This window comes from Stenella coeruleoalba, assembly GCF_951394435.1.
Source record: "Stenella coeruleoalba genome assembly, chromosome: 5".
NCBI lineage: Eukaryota > Metazoa > Chordata > Mammalia > Artiodactyla > Delphinidae > Stenella > Stenella coeruleoalba.
In genome coordinates, this window is record NC_137150.1 from 133,901,669 (window position 1) to 133,929,187 (window position 27,519).

General features: G+C 41.6%; 1 protein-coding gene across 1 annotated transcript in view; it reads right to left on the reverse strand.

Annotated features, from left to right (window-relative positions):
• Positions 1-286: 286 nt before the first annotated feature.
• The window catches only part of SMIM34 (small integral membrane protein 34), a gene marked incomplete at both ends in the record, with an annotated part of 29,872 nt that continues 2,639 nt past the window's right edge, over positions 287-27,519 (reverse strand). The window contains 2 exon segments of the mRNA XM_079921463.1: positions 287-315; positions 318-686. Coding sequence (XP_079777589.1) covers positions 287-315; positions 318-686 — 398 coding nt within the window.

Here is a 27,519-nt window from a genome sequence, read left to right on the forward strand (position 1 = left end):
AAGAACATTGGATGTCCCATGCCCTTTCCTGGAGCACAAGCTTTTCCAGTGAAGGTTGAGTTGGGCTGGAAGCCACTACCCCTGCTCATCTCAAAGCACCAGAAAGCCTGAGAAGGAAACAGGATGCTGGCTTTTGGTCACACCCCCATCCACCAGTGGCTCAGTGATGCTATTCCAGCCCGACTCAAGGGCTCGACCCCTCTCTCAAGGTTCCATTTAAATCCAAAGGTGCTCCCCAAAGCAAGAAGTTTGGGCCTTTTCTACGGAGGCCTGCTTGCCTAGACTTTCAAGGGATTCCTTGGATTTCGGTGTGGGGCTGCTGTTTCCACACATTATCCCCAGGCTGGCCTGGTTGGGCTGCAGGACAGCTCCGTTGCTAACGGGCAGTGAAGAGCATTTGGCTGCCTTGCTCTGGAGCCCTTTCTTCTTGAGTTCAGAGGTCAAGTTTGAGTAATAAATATCTTCCAAGGATTTATCGTTCTTTCTGAGGATGTTGCTGGCCAGTCGGAAGAGGAAAATCACTCCGTAGATGCCAATGATGATGAGGATATACCAGGCGGCACTGGTCCCGTCTGGAAGCTTCAAGGCCCTGGTGGAGTTGGTGCTGTTCCTTCCCTCCAAATGGTCCCTCAGCAGGTGCCCCAGGACAGGGCTGGCCTGGGTCTGGTTGGGGGCTCCCTGATCCCCTGAGAAACAGAGAGGTCCAGATGAGACCCAGCATTCTGGGCTAAAGTTTGCCTGGCCAAGCCAATAGCAGTGTCTTTACATCGGTGGGAAAATGGGACTGCTGAAAGAGGCTTTCTCTGTTCAATGGGCAGAAGCCTAACAACATACGTGTCAATATATTCCTTTTAGATAAGAGAAAATCACACAAAAGTTTAATAACATGTACACATGGGGGAGACCCAGGAAAACTGAGTAACTCCCATGTCAATATATTTTTAACGATCAAGAGAGTTCAAAACACCAAATTCTTGAATAGGAAATGCAACATCATAAAGATGTCAATTGTCCCTAAGATCATCTACAAAACTAACATAATTGCACTTAAAAGATCAGTAGGATTTCTTTGTGAAATAGACAAACTCTGCATACTGAAAAAGTTTTCCTAATTAGGAAAACTCTGAAAGAGTGATCAGTGGAAATTAGTTTAGCCAGAAAGTTAAACCTAGCCAGCCAGAAAAATGTTTACTATTTTTTGAATGAATGAGTGCTTTATTTGCCCACAGCCCAGGTGGGGCTTACTGGGCTTTGCAAAGGGCATGAGGGGCTCTTCAGAACCAAGTACAGCTTTCCCTAAAATGTCTCCCTATAAAACTACAATAGCTAAAACAGTGTGACATAATACATAGACAGGAAGACCAATGGAACAGAGTAACAACATCAGTAGAGTTGGAATTGGAATTTGGTAGATAACAAAGGGGTATTTCTGATCAGGAAGAAAAAGATGGATTATTCAATAAGTAGCATTAAAACAAGATAGCAGTGAGTTCACATCTCTCACCTCATGCCCCAAAACTGTCCAAATAAATCAAAGATTTTAACATTAAAAAAAGAAATAATTTAAAGTACTAGAAAATAACATGGTAGATTTTTTTCCCCCTTATCATGTCAGAGTGGGATATCCCTTTCTCAGTGAAACACAAAAATTCAGAGGTGGAAAAAAAGGAAGAAAGAAAGAAAATGCTAAATTCAACTACCTAGAAAATTTTACAGTGATTGTGTACTATAAAACCAGAAGACAAATGACAAACCAGAGAAAAATGGAAATTTATGCCACTAAACTTCTTAATAAGCTTCAGTTCTATAAGAAAAATCCAAAACCCCAGTAGAAAATATGCAAAGGATATGGGCAATTAGGTCGGAAAAAGAAATGGACCTTAAACATAAGAAAAGCTTCTCAGTATCACTCATAATAGGAGAAATGCAAATTAAAACTACAGCAAGATAACATTTTGTTATCTATCAGGTCTGCAAACTCATGATGTCTCAGAATACACTGGATATGTCTGCAGGGTTGTCAGGACCTTGCTTAATTGCTGGTGAGAGTGTAAATTTATACAACCAATATGGAAGGCAGATTGACAAGGTCTATTGACATTACAAATGCATGTACCTTTGACATAGCGATTCTACCTGTAGGAATTTATCCTAAAAATACGCTGGAACATGTCCAAAACAATACATGTTTAAGATTAGTCATTGCAGCATTGCTTGTGATGACTAATGCTTAAGAACAGCCTGAATAGCATCAATTAGAAGATGGTTTAATCCATTTTGGGACATCCATGCAGTGGAATACTATGCAGCCATAAAAAGTAACAAAGAATTTTCTTGGTACTAAATCTTAACAAATAAAAAAGTGTATAGTGATATAACTGATACGATCCTATGTATAAAGGAGGGTATGTTATTTGCTTGAAGCTTATATACGTGTAAAATATCTCTGGGAATGTGTATTTATTTTCAAAAAGAAATTAAAAATGGAAGAGTACAAGTGGGCACTTTCCTGATCTCCTTGGTGAAGTGCCCCTGGGTAAAGACACTGTGTGCCCTTCCAAGACCAGAAGATTAAGATCTTAATTGCTGTTTAACTCAAAACTGTTTTCTGTACTAGGAGAGCCAGTGAAAATGAAATGATAAAAATCAGAGAAGTAGTACTGTGAGACATTTTCCAGCTGTTTTATAGGTTCAAATTCTCATTTCTTGCTCTATGTAAACACAGATGTATCCAGACATGTCATAGGCTAAATCGCATCACCAGCTGGGTAGACCAAAGGTGCTCCATAAGTGCTTTCTATTTGACATTCACTTGTTGTTAATTCATTTTGCTAATGCAAGGCTCAGAGAGACCAGTAGTTTTATTATAGTTAATTGTCGAATGAATAATCTATTACTTTGAGATTAAGGGAGAAACCATTTAAAAATAACTGTACAAACCACATGTGACACAGCCCAAATTAACAGATTTCATTATATAAAATTTGTCACTCATAAGAAACAGTACAGTGATCTGGGATTTTTTACCGCTGTTGATAGAATCGTTTGAGAACTTAAATAAGGAAAGGGAAAATGTTCCCATAATTACTGAAAAACAAATCAACCCAACAAGAACCTCACAAACTTTAATTAGGGCAGGAGAACTTGTTTAAACCTGGAACGCATGTATAAACTTATAGACCTTTCTGTGGATTGTTATAGAATGATGTAATATGTGCAAATACATATAAAATATACCCAACTAAGAACTACAGAACATTAAATTATTTGAAAGCCAGTCCATTTTCCACATGAAAGAAACTCAGTATTTTAATTATTGCGGTACATTGTTCTTTACCTTTCTTTCTAGATGTATAAGTTAGATGGTATCTTCTATATCCTATAGAAAAGACAAAGCTTTTTTCATCTGTGCTGTTTTGCACTTATAAATTAATAATGTGACATATATAAGAAATTCCAGAACTGCTCATCCTTGCGTCAGAGCAGAATACTCACGTTCCATGAGGTGGTCTTTTCCTTGACTCTTAAGAAGGCAAGTATAAGCCGCTGCCATTGAAAGAGAATAAGTTCTTTTTGCAAATGACCACAGTCCTACTGAAGTCAGGCTGCACTGAGGTTCAAGAGCAGATAGCAACGAGACACCCAAAGAATCTTAGGGCGGCACCAAGTAGAAACTGAGCAGAGAGAAACTGGACTCATTTTCTCTCCTTCAATTAATCAGAGGATCGAAGTCGATCTGTCATCTGTTGGCTCAGAAGAGAAAGCACTTCCTGGCTTTGGCTTGCTGAGGAGATCCAAAGCACAAGAGTTGTTTAAAAACATGCTGGTACCAAGGAGCCTCCAGCTCTTGCAGGTCCCATCCAGGACAGTGGTGGCCGAAGCTCTCCGAGGCTGGCTTACAGCCTGGAGGGTTCCTGAAATTCCCTGTTCAGAACCTGTTGCAGGTGTGGCTGACTGTCAGGTGTGGCAGAGACCCGTTGTCACAGGGCCAGGAAACCCCATGGTCAAGAGTCAGTCACCAGCTTCCTCTAGGACTGTCCCGGAAGAAGAAACCCAGACAGGAAGGAGCCTGTGCAGGCAGACACAGCTGAGGGAGCTGGGTCCCCCTCAGAGATAAGTGGGCGATGGGCTCATGGGTCAGGCTGTGAGGAACGGGGCTTCTCTTTCCCACACCCCTGAATCCCAGGCCACATTGGAATCAAAGCAGATTTAACTAGAACGGGTGAGAAGAAGAGTCCGGGAGACAAGGGAATGCCGGGAGAAAAGGTCGGAAGACTTGGGCCGGTTCTGTGATGCAGCCATTGTTCTCTGAATCCTCACTAATGTGGCCCTGACCTGCCTAACTCATGAGGCTCGCTGGCTTTTAAGATGTAATTTGATCAAGTTTCCATCAATGAGGTACTAGATAAGTAAATTTTAAAATAGGCCATATGATTCAGGAATTCCACTCCTAGGTATATACCCAGGAGAAATGCAATCGAATATCTAGACAAAGACTTGTATATGAATGTTCATAGCAACATGATTCATAATAGCAAAAAAGTGGAAACTATCCAAATGTCCATCAACTGATGAACAGATAAGTAAAATGTGGTCTACCCATATAATGGAATGTTATTTGGGAATAAAAAGGAATAAAGTACTGATACATGCTACAACATAGATGAACCTTGGAAGCATTATGCTAAGTGAAAGAAGCCAGTTACAAAGGACAACATGTATGATTCTATTCATATGAAAGGTCAAGAATAGACAAGTCTATAAAGGCAGAAAGTAGATTAGTGGTTGCCTAAGGTTGGGGTAGGGGACTAAGGGGTGATAACTAAGGGATACAGGGTTTATCTGGGGAATGATTAAAGTATTCTGCAATTGATTTGGTGATATTTGTGAACATACTAAAATCCATTGAATCATAGACTTTTAGTGGGTGAATTTTTTTGTAAGAAATCTGATTATTCAAATTTATTACCATCAAGAATTATGCAATGATGCTGTGGTTTTCTTAACAAATAGAAAACAGACTGTGTACAACAGTGAACTCTATAGCACTAGTATCCACGAGGTAAAAATGAATGTCTCATTCATGGGATGTGGATTGTATTTCAATAATATAATATAGGTACACAATGGAATACTACCCGGCTATGAAACAATGAGGAAGCTATTTGTGTACTGACGTGTAAAGATCTCCAAGATGTTTTGTTAAATGGAAACAGCAAAGAAGAGAGTATGTTACCATCTATGTAATCATCCAGATCTGATTTTGCTCGTATAGGCATTGAAGAGCCCCTTAAAAGGATGCCCGAGAAAGTAAGAGCAAGAGGAACCTGTGGGGGGTGAGAACTGGGTAGATGGAGGGCAGGTGTGCGAGGGACAATGCTCACTGTGCATTCTTTATGAATATAAAGAAGTTTAACAGTGTTAAACACACCCATTCATTAAATGTAAATCTTTGTCAAAACTCTATCTAGGCTCTTGCTGTCTCTTGCTGTGGGATGGCTGGACCCGGGTACCTCTGGCTCTGCAACAGAGACAGGGATTCCCAACAACCACCATGAGAGGTGAGAAGGGGCAGATTGGAGATCCTTCATGATAAAGGGCAAATGGGAACTTCCCTGGTGGCGCAGTGGTTAAGAATCCGCCTGCCGATGCAGGGGACACGGGTTCGAGCTCTGGTCCGGGAAGATCCCACATGCCGCGGAGCAACTAAGCCCGTGCGCCACAACTACTGAGCCTGCGCACCTAGAGCCCATGCTCTGCAACAGGAGAGGCCACCACAACAAGAAGACCGCGCACTGCAACGAAGTCCCAATGCAGCCAATAAATAAAAAAAAATTTTTAAAGGGGGGCAAATGGCAGTGAGGAGGGCTGGGAGTCAGGGCTCTAGTCCCCAATTTGTCCTTGTTGCGTAACCCTGGGCAAGTCCCCACCCTTCCTGCAGTTTCCTCCCCTGCAACTTGGAGGAGCAGCAGGGTCAGTATCCTCTGGTCCCAGGGAGACAGGGAGGAAGCCTGGGGTGTAGGGAAGAGCTGCTCCTTGTGAGGGTGTCTGAACAGGAAGGCTGCCAGCGCTGGCCACCTCGGGAGAGGGAGAACACGCCTGGGCAGCTGGCGCCCAAGAGGTGCAGGCTTTGGAGCGTATGTCATCTGTGAAGTCAGAAGTTTTCGGCATTTAGTTCCACAGGATGTCAGTGTGGGTTGTTGGGAGGGATAAGCTCCAGAAAAATAGGGGAGATGTAAGGAAAGGGGGCCTTTGGTCTCATCCATACCACCACGGGAGCACTGACATTAGGAATAGCTCTGTGCCAGGTGTTTTCCTCCTGGATTCCGCCTCTTAGGATTCCTGCAAGGCGGGAGTATCATTCCCAGTTAAAGAGGGGAACGCTCTTTCAGGCTCAGAGAAGAGACTTACCCAATGTCATACAGCTTGTAGGTGCCAAAGGCCTTCTCCTTCCACACTGCGAATGTCACCTTCAGGCTGGACCCAGAGTCCCATGAATTCTCCGGACTGCTTGTCCTACAGGTTGACTTGTAGACTGTCATTGCTGAGACATATCCATGACCTTGAAACCCTCCCTGTTGGCCGAAATTAAACTGTTATGTTACAAGTCAAGGTAATAGGTACGTTACAGCTGAGGGTGACTAGAGGAGGCAGGAGGGGGGCTCTAGGGTGCTGGCCATGTCCTGTTTCAGGGCTTTGTTCAACTTGGGGCACGTCCTAGAATTGTGTTCACTTTTCTGCATGTATGTTCTACTTTATTGCAAACCTTACCTTGCTGTTCAACATGGAAAACCCCGATAGGCGATGGGAAAATAAAGTTGAAGGCTTATCTAGAAAAATACAAATGCTGTTTTTAAAAAGGGGTCTATATTCTGTCATGGCTGTGGCCACATGATACCATCTAAGGAAAAGTGCCCTGGGGTGGGGATGGTCAAGATTATGGTCACAGGGGCTGGGCAGCTGCCTGCCTTCTTATGCAGTGTGGGTGATGCCAACTATTTGTCATTCCTGAATGCTTACGTAACAGCAAAATGTACCACCACGTGGGCCAAGAATTTCCTTCCCACTTATGTATGTCTCCTCTGGCCTTCTGGTTCAGTCTAGACAAATACCAACCTCAAGGCAGTCAAGGAAAGCCACTCACCCAGTAAATAGTTGACTGAGCTGGGGCAAATATTCTCCTTCCTCTGGGAGGAAGGGCCCCAATACCCTCTGGCTCCTTTGACTTTAGAACCTGAACTCTCCCAGGGGGCCATGGCTTTTTTTTGTTACTGAAGAGCCAGTCAGCTTAGAGAATGTCTAAATTGGGAACCAAGGTGGCAGTGATATGGATTTGACATTCCAAAACAGAGAAAAAAAGAAAAGAAACAAGTGCTTTTGCATTTCATGGGGCCAGAAATAGTATTTTTTAAAATGTCAATAAATAAATGCCTATATCCACACTTGACCTTCTTTCTAAGAAGTATTTTCTGGGTGTGGGAGGAAGACCCCACCAACCAAGTCTGACACCCTGCCCTGTGAAAGGACATTAAAGCTGATGTCCAGGAGTCGTACGGCCAAGAACACAGATTCCAGGTGTTTCTGCCTTTGCAGGGGGTACAACCTCCCAGAGGACTTTTAAAAGATGTTTTGCATATTTAAAAAGTCTCTAACTTATATGTCACTCCTGCCCTTCCTTTTACCTTCATCATCATCTTCTAGCCCTTAGGGACATTACTCTTCTCTGCTGTCTCCAGGGAGTTACAGAGGAAAGCTCAGAGCCTTTGCAATTGGAGGAGCCAGGTTCTAGTAGGGGCTTTCTCACTTATTAATTGAGGGACTGTGGTCAAGTCACTTCCCTGACCTGAACTTCTGCTGTAAACAAAGGATAATAAATTGTGATGACATGAAGGACTCCAAGGGGCAAATACAGTCACACCTCATTTCTTCTCCCAATTAATTACTTGAGCCCTTGGTTGTCTGATTCATAGGAAATTTTATATTTATTTCCCTCTTAAGGCCTCCCAGGTTGACCAGGACTCCCAGGAGCTTTGTCCAGAGTAGGGACGGAGGGCAGCCTGGCTTCCTCAGCCAAACCCAGAGGACTAGAGTCTGAATAATCCTCTGCTGCTGTTGCCTCCAGCTGCCACATGGGGCCGCTGTTGAACACTGGCCTTGCACAGTCTGTCAGATGAGGATGAGCAAGTCTTCAAAGACTGAAAAAATGAACCCACAAGAGAAGGCATTAGCTCTAAACACCTGCCTGTTGCTAGTTCACACCACAGAACTGACAAATAAGACTGTTCTGCTCCCTCTCTGGTTCCCTTGCTTCAGCCCTGGGGAGGTCAGACACCACAGTAACAAGGCGGGAGTAAAGCAGAAGAGCAGTGGCTGGAGGAAGGAAGAAGGAAGGGAGGAAGAAGGAGGAAGGCTGCCCCCACTGTCCCCCTGCAGTCCTCCTGCCCCTGCAGCCTGAGCTGGAGACGGGGGAGCTTCAACCTGAGATCGAGCTCAGAATTTTGATTATGACATGAGACTGCATGATCTTAATTACCGAATTCAGATTCCCCAACCTGACTGTAGGGCAGGGGAGCTCAAACCCCACACTGTGTAGAGCCCACAGAGCAGAATTAAAGAAGTGGAAGCACAAAGGTGTGTTACTATTATGTCCCATGAGTCTTGTCTGTAATGATGGATCCCTTGCTCTGGGATGCAGAGCCAAATTTAAACAAGAGTTAGAAGAAAGGGAGATTTTATGGGTTCAAGCAAGCAAGAGAGAGGGTGGGATAGAGCTGGCTTACAGGGCTAATGCAGGGAGGAAGGTCCATTTCTGTCTTCCTTCTCAGCCTCTCTCCATGTATTGTAGCATGTGGTGCTCAGACTTACACCCAAATAGTTTCACCACCAGATGGGAAAGGGGGTACTTTTCTCCCTGTTTAGCCAGGGATATCCCAGGGAATGGTTCTGATTGGCCAGACTGAGTCAGGCATCTACTGTGGGCGGTCAGAATTGGGATGGGGTCCAGTAATTAAACCAGTCTATAGCACGTGCTCAGAAAAAGACAAAAGTCACCTGTCCTAGATCACACAGACTGCATTGTAGAGTATGGGTTGAAGAGGGACAGGACTGGAGGCAGAGAAACCAGTCAGGCAGCTATGGGCTTAATCCAGGTAAGAGGTTAGTGGGAGTAATGCTGGAGAGAAGTGATGGATTCAAGAGACATTCAGAAAACACAGAGCTTGATTAGCTCATGCAGTAGGTTGAATGATGTCTGCTATGAACTGAATTGTGTCTGCTCAAAATTCATTTGTTGAAGCCCTTAACCCCCAGTGTGATAGTTTTTGGAGGTCGGGCTTTGGGAGGTAATTTGGTCTAGATGAGGTCATGAGGGTGGGGCCCTCATGATAGGATGAGTGCCCTTATAAGAAAAGACATCAGAGAACTTGCTTCCCTCCTTTTCTCTCCACCATGTGAGGACACATCAGGAAGGCAGACACCTGCAAGCAAGGAAGAGAGCTCTTACCAGACACTGAATCTGCTGGCACCTTGAACTTAGACTTACCAGCCCCCAACTATGACAAATACGTTTCTGTTGTTTAAACCACCCAGACTATGGTATTTTGTTATGGCAGCCCAAACAGACTAAGACAGTGTTCCCTCAAAAGATAGGTTCACCTGGAATTTCAGCATGTGACCTTATTTGGAATAATGGCCTTTGTGGATGAAATTAAGGTAAGGATCTCAATCATCCTGGATTAAAATAGATTGCAAATCCAATTAGGAGTATCCTGATAAGAGACAAGAAAGGAGAAGACACACAAAGACACAGGGAAGAAGGCTGTGTGAGGGCAGAGCAGATTGGAGTGAAGCTGCCACAAGCCAAGGAATGCTTGTAGCCGCTAGAAGCTGGAAGCAAGGAGAAAGAATTCCTCTCTTGAGCCTCCAAAGCATGTGTGGCCCTGCTGATACCCTGATTTTGGATTTCTGGCCCCCAGAATTGTAAGATTAATTTCTTACAATTAATTTCTGCCACAAAGTCAGTGGCAATTTATTGACATGGTGCTTGGACACTAATATAGTTGGATATAAATATAAGTACTTGTATCTATCATTATCATGATTATCATATAGGGAGTCATTGTTTATAAAATTGGACTAGTTTTGTTCCATTCATTCAAACATACATTCAAAAAATGTTTATTAAGGACCTACTATATGCCAGTCAGACACTGTACTAGGTAAATGCTGGAGGTACAATGATGACAAGACAGATTCCCAGCCCTCAAGGAGCTTATATCTAGTGGGAAGAGAGAAAAAAACATATAAGCAAACAATAAACTAATAAAAACTGGACTTCACGCCATAAAGGAAAGAAATAAGATGCTGAAATAGGGAACAAAGAGGTAGAGGAGGAGAAACTTCTTTAGAAAAAATCATCAGAAAAAGTTGTCAAGATAGGCAGGACAATTAGTAGTATTCTAATTTTATTTTTATCCATATTAGATACTTAATGGATATTGTTCAAGAAACAGGATTAACCACATTATAAAAAATATGTTTAAAAATAAGCAGTGGAACAAATTGCCAACAGGCACATGAAAAGATGCTCAACAGCATTAGTATTTAAAGAAATGCAAATCAAAGCCACAATGAGATATAACTTCACAAGAAAAAAAAGGAAATGATCATGTGTTGGTGAGAATATGGAGAAATTGGAACCCTTAAACACTGCTAGTAAGAATGTAAAATGCTGCATCCACATCCACTGTAGAAAAGAGTGTATTGGTTCCTCAAAAAGTTAATCATAAAATTACCATGCTATCCACCAACTCCACTCCTATGTATATAACAAACACTCATACATGAATGCATACAGCAGCACTACTCAAATAGCCAAAAGGTGGAAACAACCCATATGTCCACCAGTGGATGAATGGATAAACAAAATGTGGTCTCTATATACAATGTAATATTATTTAGCCTTAAAGAGGAATAAAGCACTGATAGACTATACTACAAAGCTACAGTAATCAAGACAGTATGGTACTGGCACAAAAACAGAAATATGGATCAACGGGACAGGATAGAAAGCCCAGAGATAAACCCACACACCTATGGTCACCTTATCTTTGATAAAGGAGGCAAGAGTATACAATGGAGAAAAGACAGCCTCTTCAATAAGTGGTGCTGGGAAAACTGCACAGCTACATGAAAAAGAATGAAATTAGAACACTTCATAACACCATACACAAAAATAAACTCAAAATGGATTAAAGACCTAAATGTAAGGCCAGACACTATAAAACTCTTAGAGGAAAACATAAGCAGAACACCCTATGACATAAATCACAGCAAGATCCTTTTTGACCCACCTCCTAGAGAAAAGGAAATAAAAACAAAAATGAACAAATGGGACCTAATGAAACTTAAAAGCTTTTGCACAGCAAAGGAAACTATAAAGAAGACGAAAAGACAACCCTCAGAATGGGAGAAAATATTTGCAAGTGAAACAACTGACAAAGGATTAATCTCCAAAGTATACAAACAGCTCATGCAGCTCAATATCAAAAAAACAAACAAAGAGGGGTGGGATGGGGGGGTGGGAGGGAGATGCAAGAGGGAGGATATATGGGGATATATGTATATGTATAGCTGATTCACTTTGTGAAAGCAGAAACTAACACACCATTGTAAAGCAATTATACTCCAATAAAGATGTTAAAAAAATAACAATCCAAAAATGGGCAGAAGAACTAAAAAGACATTTCTCCAAAGAAGATATACAGATTGCCAACAAACACATGAAAAGATGCTCAGCATCACTAATCATTAGAGAAATGCAAATCAAAACTACAATGAGGTATCACCTCACACTGATCAGAATGGCCATCATCAAAAAATCTACAAACGGGCTTCCCTGGTGGTGCAGTGGTTGAGAGTCCGCCTGCTGATGCAGGGGACACAGGTTCGTGCCCCAGTCTGGGAGGATCCCACATGCCGCGGAGCGGCTGGGTCCGTGAGCCATGGCCGCTGGGCCTGCGTGTCCGGAGCCTGGGCTCCGCAACGGGAGGGGCCACAGCAGTGAGAGGCCCACGTACCGCAAAAAAAAAAAAAAAAAAAAAAATCTACAAACAAGAAATGTTGGAGAGGGTGTGGAGAAAAAGGAACCCACTTGCACTGTTTGTGGGAATGTAAATTGATACAGCCACTATGGATAACAGTATGGAGGTTCCTTAAAAAGCTAAAAATAGAACTACCATAAGACCCAGCAATCCCACTACTGGGCATATACCCTGAGAAAACCATAATTCGAAAAGAGTCATGTACCACAATGTTCATTGCAGCACTGTTTACAACAGCCAGGACATGGAAGCAACCTAAGTGTCCGTTGACAGATGAATGGATAAAGAAGGTGTGGCACATATATACAATGGAATATTACTCAGCCATAGAGAGAAATGAAGCTCAGTTATTTGTAGTGAGGTGGATGGACCTAGAGTCTGTCAGACAGAGTGAAGTAAGTCAGAAAGAGAAAGACAAATACTGTATGCTAACACATATATATGGAATCTAAAAAAAAAAAAATGGTCCTGATGAACCTAGGGGCAGGACAGGAATAAAGACACAGACGTAGAGAATGGACTTGAGGACACGGGGAGGGGGAGGGGTAAGCTGGGACGAAGTGAGAGAGTAACATTGACATATATACACAACCAAATGTAAAATAGAGAGCTAGTGGGAAGCAGCCGCTTAGCACAAGGAGATCACCTGGGTGCTTTGCAACCACCTAGAGGGGTGGGATAGGGAGGGTGGGAGGGAGACGCAAGAGCGAGGAGATATGGGGATATACGTATGCATGTAGCTGATTCACTTTGTTATACAGCAGAAACTAACACAACATTGTAAAGCAATTATACTCCAATAAAGATGTTAAAAAAATAATAAAGTACTGGTACATGCTAGATCATGGAAAAATCTTGAAAACATTATGCTAAGGGAAATAAGTCAGACATATAAAAGGTCACATATTGTATGATTCCATGTCCAGAAAAGGTAAATTCATAAAGATAGAAAGCAGATTAGTGGTTGCCAGGGGCTAGGAGAAGGAGGAATGGGTAATAATGTTTAACGGGTATGAAATTTTCTTTGGGATGACAAAAATGCCTTGAAACTAGATAGAGGTGATGGTTGCACAATATTGTGAATGTACTAGATGCCACTGAATTGTACAATTTAAAAGGTTAATTTTATGTTATGTGAATTTCACATTAATAAAAAAAAAGCCTACTGGAAGAAGCAAATTATAAAGATTTCACATTGTCAGAAGGTGCACACATGCAAAGCAAAGAAAATACAACAAATAAGAAAAATGAAAAATAAAAAAGCATTGAAAACAAAAAGCAGGCTTTCCTGGTAGCACAGTGGTTAAGAATCCGCCTGCCAATGCAGGGGACATGGGTTCGAGCCCTGGTCAGGGAAGATCCTGCATGCCATGGAGCAACTAAGCCCATGTGCCCCAGCTACTGAGGCTGTGCTCTAGAGCCTGTAAGCCGGAACTACTGAGCCCACGTGCTACAACTACTGAAGCCCGTGTGCCTAGAGCCCTTGCTCTGCAACAAGAGAAGCCACCGTGATGAGAAGCCCACACAACGCAACAATGAGTAACCCCCACTTGCTGCAACTAGAGAAAGCCCGCACTCAGCAACGAAGACCCAGTGCAGGAATAAATAAATAAATAAATAAAATTTATAAAAAAGAAAAAACAAAAAGCATGATCTAAAACCAGGTAATAAACCAAGACTAAATAAATTTGTCCTATCTATATATTGCAGATGAAAAAAATCAACACAAACAATAGCCAATTATACTTTGCATTCAGGAAATGCAGAAAGGCTTTGTTTGTTTTTATTTTCAGCAAACTCTTAATTAGCACTTACTATGTGCCAGGCATGTTCTAAGTCAGATTACAATTATTAATTAATCTAAATCACTTAATTATATCAAAAGAAAAAGAATGGGCACAGACACACAAAGTAAATACAAACATAAAGAAAGCAGAAATATCCATGTTAATATCATGTACGTTGAACTCAATACATAAAGCATTAAATAAAGTAAAAGGAGGCACTTAATAATCTACTCTGATCATATAACATCATGAGTATCTATGCACCATATAATACAGCATCAAAATTCATAAAGCAGGGCTTCCCTGGTGGCGCAGTGGTTGAGAGTCCACCTGCCGATGCAGGGCACATGGGTTCGTGCCCCCATCCGGGAAGATCCCACATGCCGCGGAGCGGCTGGGCCCGTGAGCCAAGGCCGCTGAGCCTGCGCTCCGCAACGGGAGAGGCCACAACACTGAGAGGACCGCGTACCGCAAAAAAAAAAAAAAAAAAAAAAAAAAAAAAAAAAAAAATTCATAAAGCAAAACTTACTGAAAATAAAAGATGACAGAAAAAATATAGAAGCAGGCAATTTAAATTTACCTCTTGGCCCATAATAGAAAAAATAAACAAGATATTTTAAGTAAAGTTATAGAAATCAAAATACATAATTGATATATTTAATAAGACAGAACTAATTATATATATATATATATATATATATATATACATATTGAACTCTATGTCCTGAAAATACAGAATACAGTTTTTTTTTCCAAGAACCATTAAATTTTCACATACACAAAAATCATATATTTGGCTGTAAAGGACACTTAAGGACATTTTTTTAAAGTAGAAATATTCTCTACTAACAATTATTAAGAACAGAAATTAATTTAAAAAATTGAAAAATATAAGTCTTGCTACTGGAAATGAAGGTTCAGAAAATTCTTAGTTAAAATGAAAATCAAGACTAAAAGTAAAATGTTATCTAGAAAATTAATTAAAAACAGTGCATATCTGCTATACAATATGGCTAACATTAGTAAAGAAGAAAAACTAAAAATAGATTTACCAAAAAAATGGGGAAAGTCCAGTCTTTTCAACAAATTGCAGTGGAACAATCAGATATTCATATTTTAAAAGTGAACTAAGACCCTTACCTTACACTATACACAAACATTAACTCAGGATGGATCATTTAGCTTAACCTTAATGTAAGAGCGAAAACTATAAAATTTCTAGACAAATACATAGAAGAAAATCATTGTGATGTTGAATTAAGCAAAGATTTCTTAGATATAACTTTAAAAGCACTATTCATGAAAGAAAAAAACTGATAAAATGGACTTCACCAAAATGCAAAACTTTTGATCTTCATAAAACACTATTAAGAAAACGAAAAGACAACAGACTGGTAGGCAATATTTGCAAGTCAATTGTCTGATAAAGGACTTGCATCGAGAATATATGACAAAGTCTTACGATTTAATAATAAGAGGACAAACAACTCAATAAAAAGTCAGAAAGAGATTTGAACAGACATTTCACCAAAGAAGGTACACAAATGGATGACAAGCACATGAAAAGATGCTCAACGCCATTAGTCATTAGGGAAATGAAAATCAAAACCACAATGATGTATCACTATACACTCACTAAAATGTCTATAATTTAAAAAGTGGACCATACTGAATGTTGGCAAGGATGTGGAGAAACAGGAACTCTCATACATTGCTGGTGAGAATGATGATGGTACAACTACTCTAGAAAAGTTTGACAATTTCTTTAAAAACTAACTATATACCTACTACATGACGTTGCAGTTTCACTCCTAGGTATCTACACAAGGCAAACAAAAATATATGTCCACACAAAGACTAAATATTCATAAATATGTATACATAAACATAATATACATAAATATTAATATCAGTACCTTTCATAATAGCTCCAAATTGGAAATAGTCCAAACGTCCATCATCAGATGAATGGAAAACCAAAATGTGGTATATCCTTATGAAGGAACACTGTTCAGCAATAAACATGCATGAACCTCAAAAGTATTATTCTGAGTGAAAGAAACAAGACCCATAGGACCACACATTGTAATGTTCCATCTATATGAAATTTCTAGAAAAGGCAAAATTACAGAGACAGAAAGCAGATCTGTGGTTACCTGGGGCCAGAGGTGGGAATAGGAACTGATTCAAACAGGAACAAGGGGACTTGTTAGGCTGATGGAAATGTTCTGAAACTGGACTGTGGTAATGGTTCACAATTGTATACATTTACTAAACATTATCAAACTGTACCCTTACAATGGGTAGGTTTTATGGTATGTAAATTATATCTCAATAAGGCTGTTTTAAAATTGTAAATTAAGCACCTAATTCCAGATGTTAGAAAAAGGAAAACAAAATAATCCTAAGGAAAGTGGGGGTAGGAAGTGGTTTATTAAAAAAGGGTAAGAGCAGAATTTAGAAGTCAGAAAATTGATAACGCTAATAATACATCTAAGACCTGCTTCCTTGAAAGAAAGAAAGAAAGAAAGAAAGAAAGAAAGAAAGAAAGAAAGAAAGAAAGAAAGAAAGAAAAGAAAGAAAGAAAAGAAAGAAAGAAAGAAAGAAAAAGAAAGAAAGAAAGAAAGAACAGAAAAGAAAGAAAGAAAGAAAAAGAGGGAGAGAGGGAGGGAGGGAAGGGAGGAAGGAAATGGATAAACCATTAGCTACCCTAATAAAGAAATAAAGGACAAAGATCAAATATACAAAATAAGAATTGTGAATGGAATAGCAATAGATATAGAGAAAATCAAAGAAATGATTCCTCAATTCACCTGCTCAATTCTGTGCAAATAAATTTGAAAACTTTGACCAAACTAATGATTTTCTAGGAAAATGTAGATGACCAAAACTGATCCCAAAGGAGATTTTAAAAATCAGAAAATATCGGTTACCATAGAAGATGCTGAAAAACTTGTGAGTCATCCACCCAGAGAAGAATCTGGTTATGCTGATTTCACAGGTGAATCCTACTAAACCTTTACTGATAAAGAAGGCTGCTTTTAATCAGCTCTAGAGCATGGAGAAGGGAAAAATCTTCCGAATTTTTCTGAGGAAGCCACTACATCGGTGATAACCTAGCCCTATAAAACCACCATGATAAAAGGTAACCACAGACCAGCTTCACTTCTGGATAAAGATGTAAGTATTCTAAGTACAATATTAGTCAATAGACCCCAATAGTACACTAAAAGAATAATACACCACAAATGAATGCAGGCATACCAATTATGAAAGAATTGTTTAATATTAGGAATCCATTAACGTGATTTACCACAAAAATAGTCAAATAAAATGTGTTCATCTTTATAGATGATAGATAGGTATTTGGTCAATTTCAATTCCATCCTGATTTTTGAAATCTTGATAAATAAGATGATCGATATTTCTCTAATATGCTAAATTAAATATATCTGAAGTCAGAAACTGGACTTATGCTTAATGGTGAGACACTAGAAGGACATCAATACAGTCAGGAATAAGACACAATCACCCCACACCTGTCAGAATGGCTGTTAACAAAAAGACAACAGATAATTGTTGGCAAGGGCGTAGAGAAAAGGAAACCCTTGTACTCTGCTGATGGGAAGGAAATTGGTGCAGCCACTGTGGAAAACAGTATGGAGGTTCCTCAAAAACTTAAAAATAGAACTACCATACAATCCGGCAATTCCACTCCTGGATATTTATCCAAAGAAAACAAAAACATTAATTTGAAAAGATATATGCACTTCTGTGTTCATTGTAGCATTGTTTACAATAGCCAAGATATGGAAGCAACCTAAGTGCCCATTAATAGATGAATGGATAAAGAAGATGTGATACACACACACACACACACACACACACACACACACATACACACAAACACAGGGGAATAGTACTGTGCCATAAAAAGGACAAAATCTTGCTATTTATGACAACATGGATGGACCTAGAGGCTATTATGCTAAGTAAAATAAGTTGGAGAAAGTAAAGTACTGTATGATTTATGTAGAAAATAAATCAAATATTAATATTAAAATATTACTAATGATATATGTGGAATCTAAAAAACAAAAAAAAAAAGAGCAAACATAACAAAACAGAATCAGAGTCATAGATACAGAAAATAAACAAGTGGTTGCCAGAGGGGAGGAAGGTGAGGGGATGAGAGAAATAGATGAGGGAGATTAAGGGGTCCAAATTTACTGTTAAAAAATAAATGAATCATGGGTATGAAATACACAGTGCGGGGAATACAGTCAATAATAAGTAATATCTTTGTATATTGATAGATTGTAACTAGATTTATCCTGGTGATCATTTTGAAATATATAGAGATATTGAATCACAATGTTGTAGACCAAGAACTAACGTAGTTATAGGTCAATTATACTTCAACAACAAACAGACTCATAGAAAAGGAGATCAGATTTGTGATTACCAGAGGTGGGAGACAGGCAAATTGGATGAAGGCAGTCAAAAGGTACAAAATTCCAGGTATAAGAAAAATAAGTACTAGGAAGGTAATGTACAACATGATAAATGTAATTAACACTGATACATGTTACATATAAAAGTTAAGAGAGTGAATCCTAAGAGTTCTCATCAGGAGGAAAAAATATTTTTTTCTTTTATTTTGTATCTATGTAAGATGATGGATGTTCCATAACCTTATGTGGTAATCATTTCATGATGTAAGTAAGGCAAATCATTGATTATTCTGTACACCTTAAACTTGTATGGAGCTGTATGTCAATTATAGCTAAATAAAACTGGAAGGAAACTAAAGAAAGAAAAGACACATTCACCCATTATCACCACTGTCATTTAATATTATACAGGAGGAATTATTCGATTCAATTAGACAAGAGGTACTAAAACTGGAAAAGAGAAGGCAAAAATTATCATTGACTGTATGATTAGAAAAATAAAGAGAATCAACTGCAAAACTATTAGCAACTATTAGCAAACTATTAGTAGGATAATTGGAAAAATAAAGAGAATCAACTGCAAAACTATTAGCAAACTATTAGTAGGATAATTCAGTAAGCTGAGTGGGTACAACATAAATACTAAAAAAAATCAATATCCAAGAATCTATATTAACAGCAATAACTTTGTAAGTATAATTGAAGACAAGATTCTACTTACAATTGGAACCAAAAAAGATAAGACACCTATGAGTACAATAAATGCATAAGATTCATACAGAGAAAATCTTTAAAAAGAGGGACAAAAAGGAAGATTTGACTAAATGCAAATATTTCCTATTCTTAGAAAGACTCACTTGTGTAAAGATGATAATTCTTTCCAAATTCATCTATAGATTTAGTACAATCCCAACAAAAGATCAACAGAGGTTTTTGGGTTTTTGTTGTTCTCATTTTGTTTTGTTTTCCAAACTACACTGAATGAATGCCAAGTTTTCAGAGCCCTTACTCCATTTGTTAATGATATTTTTCTTGCCTTTTCCTTTCCAATGATATACTTCGTGTTTTCAGGTCCATATTTCTTTCAGTTTCAACGAATAGAATTCCAACTTTTAGGCTTGAAAAATCACAGCAAAATCAAAAGGAGAAAATGGTTCTTCTTCCCCTGCAGCTACAGAGGGCAGCAGACAGCATCCTTCATCATAAACACCCATCCTTGCAGGTATTACTCCAACAAATGAATAGGCGAACCCCCAGGATTTCAAGGTTGCCTCTGAGAAAAGTAAACTTGACTTCCCCCAAAGCTATCATTCAAACTGGTCGTTTTACTTAATTATGTTGACTCTGGCAGAGATATAAACTGATAACTGTTTCCTCAAAGGAAATATCTTTGTTAACTTTCTTTGTTTGGCTTCCCTCCTCTTTCACCAGAAGCGTGAGGTAAATAAATTTGCTAAATTTCTCATTTAGAAAAAGACTTTGAGAGCCGTGCTCCATTCAAATTCACACAGACAAGTTGAGTCTAAAATTTATATGTAAAATTGAACATGCAAGAATAGCCAAGAAAATTATAGGAAAAAAGCAGTAATGAAATATCCCTCCAAGGTGTTAAAACATATTGTAAAGCCACAGAAATTAAAAGGGCTTGATTCCAGCATATAAACAGGCAGACAGACCAGTAGAACAGAATAAATTCCAGAAATAGATTCAAAAACATTCAGGAAAATAGGATAAAATAAAGAGAATGTTTCCAATCAGTGTAGAAAAGATTGGTTATCTAATAAATGCATGGGACAACTGGGTAAACATCTGGGGAAGAGTTAAATTGGATCTCTACTTTGCTATGCCAAAATAAATTCCAGATGCAGCTAAATTATAATTTTTAAAAAATAAAGCTATAAAAGAACTAGAACAAACATGGGAGAGTTATTTTTATAATCTCAGATTGTGGCAGTCTTTCCAAGCACGACGCAAAAGTCAGAAGTCACAAAAGACAAGACTGATCAATCCAACTACATAAGCATTAAAAATGCCTTCGTGGGGACTTCCCTGGTGGCACAGTGGTTAAGAATCTGCCTGCCAATGCAGGGGACACGGGTTCGAGCCCTAGTCCGGGAAGACCCCACAAGCCGCGGAGCAACTAAGCCCGCGTGCCACAACTACTGAGCCCACGTGCTGCAACTACTGCAGCCCGCGTGCCTAGAGCCTGTGCTCCGCAACAAAGAGAAGCCACCGCAATGAGAAGCCCGCGCACCACAACAAAGAGTAGCCCCTGCTCGCCGCAACTAGAGAAAGCGCACGCACAGCAACGAAGAACCAACGCAGCCAATAAATAAATAAATTTATTTTAAAAAAAAGCCTTCATGGCAAAAGCAAAATACTATCAATCGAGACAAGAGATAAATAAATGATAAACTTGGGGGAAGCATTAGCAACACATATGGTAAAGTGTCAAATTCGTTAATATTTAAAAGTTTTTCAACGTTAAATAAAACAGGTCAGCTATTCAACAGAAACATGGTCAAAGCACATGGACAGCTAGTCACAGAAAAAGAAGTCCAAGAAAAAAAAAAGATTTAATAAAAGAAAAGAAAAAGAAGTAACAGTGTCTTTTAAACAGAAAAAATATACTTATTCTCACCCATAACAATATAGATGCAAATCAGAATTATAAAGAGATCTCATTTACTGCTGGTAGACAAGTAAAGATCATTTGCAAAGTGGGTCTATCCATCCACAGTGTGTTCGCCACGGTATACAAAACAGTCTGAACGGTGTCTGACACACAGTGACAGCTCATAGAAGTCAGCTTTTATTATTATTATTGAGGATAATTGGGATTATTAAAATTTTATAGCACACATACCTTCTGACCACTCAGTCATCTTCTGGGAATCTGGGGGACTTAGGTGTGATGTGAGCATATTTCCAGGACATATGTACAGGTCTGGTCATTGCAAGCAAGAGATTGGAAACCATCTAAATGTCCATCAAGAGAGGACTGGTAAGGACAGTACGGAAATCCACGCGATGGGATCCTAGTCGAGCATTAAAAGGACTGAGGCAGATGTCTGTGTACTGAAGAGGAACAATCTTCAAAATCTTGATAAGTAGGAAAAAAATAAGCAGGATGTAGATTGGCGTGTTGTCCACCATTTGTATATAAAAGCTGTATATTCTTGTATATGCAAAGAATATTTCTAAAAAGAGACCTAAGAATCCTTTTATTGTCCTCTGGGCAGTTTCCTTTTAAATGATTTGTTTGTTTGTTTTTTACTATGTGCCTGTTACCTATTGAAAAGGCAAATCTATTTTCTTAAGAGTGAGGAGTTTGCAATGAACACATCAACTCTTTACATGGAATCAGCTGTTTCTATGCTAGTATGTTTGAAAGTCTTGCTTCCAAACATTTAAAATCCAATCCCCTAGACGTCCATCTCTGTCCCTGATTTGCATCTTCTTGTAGAAATGTTCCCTTGTGTAAGAGAAGTAGCCTGCCTCGCAAGAGAGAATCACAAGAGGTGTGAAAACTATGTATGTGCAGCTTGCCCTGACTTTATTGCAAAAGCCCTTTGAAATTCAGTAATTCATTCTCCCTCTGATTCTGTGTCCCCGGTAATTACTGATTCAGTAGTTCGGTGTAGGCTGTCCTGATGCTACCACCACTAGACATTCTCTCTCCAAGGGGCTCCAAGAGGCCCCTGACGACTCTGGACTCCGGGATTCTTGCGGGGCAGGGCTCCGAGGTACCGATGGATGCACTGCCACCGTGTGGCGAGAGGCTGCTATAACAAGCAGGCCATCCCCAGGGAGCTGCCGCAGACGGATTCCCTGGGTGACCAGCTCAAGGGTTTTCAATAGAGGGCGCTGATGAGACAGCCACGCGGGAGCTGCTCGTGTTTTCTAGAACGATGGTTAGACACGTGGATTTCACACATAATGCACACAAAAGCATTAAAAAAAATTGTAAAGTACATAACTCAATAGTCATTGATTTAAAAAAAATCCAATTCTGGTATTCCATGCTTAACAGACAAAACTTGGAAGAACCGGGCCTGCCTCAGTTTGACCCCAGAGAGTGCCTACCTGCCTCTCGCCTGTGGCTCCTGTACTTGCATGCTCCAGAATGTGCATCCCCTGAGCCCTATGGTGCCAACGTTACCAAGTATGGCCAAGTCATCAAAAAATTCAGGATCGTTCTAGAACAGGGGTCAGCCTCCTTTATTTCCGTAAAGGGCTAAATAGTCAATATTTTTGGATTTGTGATTCAATATGATCTCTGTCACAAGAACACAACTCTGCCTCTGTAGCAGGAATGCAACCTTACACAATATGTAAATAAATGTGTGGTTGTGTTACAGTAAAACTTTATTTACAAAAACAGGGGAATTCCCTGATAGTCCAGTGGTTAGGACTCAGCGCTCTCACTGCCGTGGCCCGGCTTCAATCCCTGGCTGAGGAACTAAGACCCAGCAAGCCCTGCGGCGTGGCCAAAAAAACAAACAAACAAAAAAAACCACCCCAAAACCAAAACCAAAAAAAAACAAAAAAAATAGGTGGTTGGCCAGGTTTGGTCTGTGGGCCATAGTTGGCCAAACCCTAGTCTAGAACATTCCTCCTGTCTCCAAAACCCAATGATTCTGTACCTTACTGGTGATGTGAGTTTTGTGGTCTGATGTCCAACGGAGTTGAGCGCTGTCCAGCAGTGGGACATGCACGGGGTCAATGGCTGTGGTTTGCCCTGTTAGTACATCCATTTTGAGTCTTTCCCAAGTTCAGTGTGTCCTGACATCTTGTGACCTTTATGAGCTGGGGGGGGAGTGACACCCTGAATGCCTCAGTGCTCTATAAGGCCCCAAAGTCTTTGATCCAAGAAATCAGCTTGAAAAATGCAGCCGTCAAATGTTCCCATCCTCCTCTGGCTGCATCAAAAAACAAAGTTTCCACGCCTGTTTCAATTTCTCCCAACGGTCCTGTGAACACGTGGGCACAGGGAAAATGCACCTTCTCCCTCGTGTCCTCCTTGGCACTGCGTGGGCCTCCCTCCCTCCCTTTGACTTGACCATGTGGTGATGTTTTTCTTTCTCTCTTTCTTTTCCTCCTTTGATGGAGCATTAGCCCGCATGTGCGGGCCCTCAGCTGCTCCCTGAATTCACACATCCCTGACCAGGAGGGGTTCAGTCTTGCCAGCTCTCGAGGACTTGCTTAATAGCTGAAACTTTGGAGTTTTTCTTTTCTTTTCTTTTTGCCACAAATATCAGAAAGGCCACCCTTTAAAGTGAAACAGGCGAGAAGCTTTGACCTAGCATGTGTCCAGCCTGGAAGCTTGGAAGGCAGCTTCTGACATCCAAGGAGTAGCCCCCATGGGTTAGTTTACATTTTAGCCCCAAATAAACAACCTTCCCTCCAGTTCCCTGCTTCAGGCAGCCTGTGGGAGGATTTGCAGGGCAATCGGCTTCAAAGAAGAGACAACAAGACCCTCAACCTTTTCCTGTCTTTGTTTGCTGGCGACTGTCTGCCATTAGGACCTCCTAGTTTTCTCTGCCTGTTTTCCCATTTTCGCCTTTTCAGTTCTTTAACACCTGCTTAAGCGATTCTTCCTATTAATTTCTCCGCCAAAACAGTGAGGTTTCTCTTTTCCCGACTGGACCCTGACTGATCAGACACAAAATAAGTGATAAAGTCCGTGGTTGAAGGATGAGAATATGCGGTGAAAACATCACTTGAGAAAAATCACAACTGGGTTTACGGTAGCAGCTGGGGTGGCGTCCTAAATCTGATGGCTGATGTCCTTATAAGAAGAGGAGAAGACACACACACAGAGCAGAAGACCAGGTGAGACAGAGACAGCGGTTGGAGTGACATGACCACAAGCCAAGAAGCCACGAGAAGCCGCGAGAGGTGGGAAGGGTCCTCCCCCAGAGCCCCAGAGGGAGCAAGGCCCTGCTGACACCCAGACTCTGGACTCTGGCCTCTAGAACCATGAGAGGATACCTTTCTGTTGTTTCAAGCCACCAATTTTGTGGTCATCGTTTATGGCAGCCACAGGAAATTAATATGATCGCCCACTGAATTCTCACAGAAAAGCTATGTTTAAAAAGCAGTTAGGGGGCTTCCCTGGTGGCGCAGTGGTTGAGAGTCCGCCTGCCGATGCAGGGGACGCGGGTTTGTGCCCTGGTCCGGGAGGATCCCCCATGCCGCGGAGCGGCTGTGCCCGTGAGCCATGGCCGCTAAGCCTGCGCGTCCGGAGCCTGTGCTCCTCAACGGTAGAGGCCACAACAGTGAGAGGCCCGCGTACCGCAAAAAAAAAAAAAAAAAAAAAAAAAAGCAGTAAAGAAGCCACATTCTCCATTCCTTATGCTACCTTAAGGTCACTCACTGCCAAGTTAGCCCAAAGGCCCCTCCTCGTCCTGGGGGAAGACTTCCCGCCCCGGGGGCTGAGTCCAGCCCCCATCCTCCCACCTCCCACTCCCTCCCACTGCACTGGGTCATTGTAGTCTGAGAGGAGCCTGCTTCTGGGGCCTGTCTGGTGTGAGAGGGACAACACCCAGTGGAGAGTGGGGGCTTCCCTGGTGGCGCAGTGGTTAAGAATCCGCCTGCCGATGCAGGGGACACGGGTTCGAGCCCTGGTCCAGGAAGAAGATCCCACAGGCCGCGGAGCGACTAAGCCCGTGCGTCACAACTACTGAGCCCGTGCACCACAACTACTGAGCCTGCGCTCTAGAACCCGCGAGCCACAACTACTGAAGCCCGTGTGCCTAAAGCCCGTGCTCCGCAACAAGAGAAGCCACTGCAATGAGAAGCCCGCGCAACCGCAAGGAAGAGTAGCCCCTGCTCGCTGCAACTAGAGAAAGCCCGCACGCAGCAACAAACACCCAACGCAGCCAAAAATAAATAAATGAAATAAATAAATTAAAAAAAAAAACACCCATGGTGGGGGCCCTAGACAAGCAACCACTTTCCCCATTCCTCCTCCCTGTGACAATATCTGAACAGGGTCACTTAGGTTACTGTCACCCCAGATTTGCTGAGCCTCTTCCGTGAGAGCAGGAATGGTCACAGGCCTGGAATGGAAAGGGGCTGAGGTCTGGGTGAGAGATGGTTTCCCAACGGCTGGAAAGGATGATGAAGAGATTCCTAGAAAGCGGGTGGGCAGGTTCCAGCACAGAGGAAGGGAGAAGCGGTCCTAGCAACTTCCTGAGAACTCTGAGCCCCCAGGGCCCCTGCTCAGAGGAGGGGCCTCCCACGGCACCTCCAGAGGCCTGCTTCTCTCTCTCCCTCCTGTTTCGTAATGATGACCATGGTGGGCTCTGTCCTGCTGAACTTGATGAGTGAGTAGAAGTTTAGCCTCCAGAGAATGTCTGAAGCCCACCCGGAGAACCTCGCCGGCCCCAAGCAGGCACCCACCCGGCTCCAGGTGCTCAGGGCTCCATGCGCATTGGAGATTCTCAACCTGACCACCAGGGGGCAGCCACACCCAGGGCGCCTTCCTCTGCCCGCGCAGACTGGCCGACAAAACCCTGTATTTCTGGAAATGTCTAAGACACCTGGCTTTATTGACCTTAAGCAGACACACCGAGGAAACTGAGGGGCCGATTGCTCTAAGTCCTTGACTCCTTTTTGTATTTGTATTTAGATTTGTTTGTGTACCCAATGAATCAGTTAAAGAATTTACCACCCCTTCTCAATCCATCCTTAGCTTTCTGTACATTTCTTTTGTCCTCAAGCTCTCATAGCCTTTGGCTATCTCCCTTAATCTGATTTAGTATTTACTTCTCATTTTTTTTTTTAGTATTTATGTGCCCATAGAGAAGCCATCTACTGATGTGGATTTAAGATCCGGCATCCTCTGGAGAGAGTCACACGCATTAACACACAAGTCACACACGGGCTTGTCTGGAGATTCAGAGATTGTGGAATCCCTAAAAGTTTTCTCTGCCTGTCAGCTTATTTCTAATTCTTGTTATGGCTACTATCGAATTACCATAGTGTCCTGAGGGGAAACTGAAATTCAGAGCCAGGGCAAAGAGAATATTTCAAGCCATATTATCAGAATTTGCAATTGGCTTCTTTTTGGCTCAGTTTGCCTTTTTTTTTTTAAATGGCCCAGCTCAGATGCTGGACTACCTTCTGTCTCTTTAAGCAGACCTCTAGGTATACAGTGCAGATGGTATTAGGATACTTTTTATTTCAGGCAAGGCTTTATGGGGCCCCCGCTGCAGCAAGGGGGAGCGAGAACAAACAATAGGTTCCCTTGCCGGCTTGCTCGCTGAGGTGAGGCGAGCTTGTTCCTTATATGCAGTGAGAATAAGGGTGTGTCCAGGGGTCAGGGCGGAGTGGTGGCTTAGGTGCTTTGCCCACCCGTGAGATGGTGTTGCAGGCAGGAGGCATGCACAGTGCCCCGGACGCCCTGCTTGTGGGCTCTTCAAAATTGACAGTTGAGTTTTTTGGTCTCTTTGTATCTTTTGTCCAGAATTTGCCCTAACTGTGCATGCATGCAGTTATACTTAGCTCATACAGTTTCTTTGTATTTTGTTGCCTGAGGAGAGGTGTGTCCAGGTGCAAGTACTGCAGCACTGCAGCAAAGGGTCAGCCTGTCTCATCCCCCCCGAGACACCCTACACCCTTATTCTTAAGGGGTAAGAGGCCGAAGGTCTCTTCTTCTGAAACTTCTTCCTGCTGGATGGGGACCACAGACCCTAGCCTATCCTAGAGGTATAGAAGTCCCTCACTGACTGTTCCAAGGACCTGTAGGGACTTGGGCCACTCTCCTCTGGAATTGGCTGAATTCTCTGAGCCATCATGAGTCTTACTTCAAACTGTTGGAGCCTAAAAGACACAAACTAAACCAAACGGTTAAACAAACAAGGGCTAAAAAGGAGAACAAGAATAGCCCTTAAAGGGCCTAGAAAGGGAGGGAACGAGGAGGACCCTTTTGGAGAGTAAATTGTCTGATATTCCTAGATGATATCCCGTAAAGAATGATCAAGTCGGGTTAGTGTGCCTAAAAGAATAAAATCAGAGCCCCGTCATTCCTTCCCCACCTCACAGACCCCCAGGAACCCCTGGCTTGTCAGCGAGGGCAGAAGTTAGGGAAGCACACCTCCTGCTGGCTTCCTCCTTCAGGCAAGCGATGACCTTGGGTGTGTCCTTGAACCTCGCTAAGCCTCAGTTTCC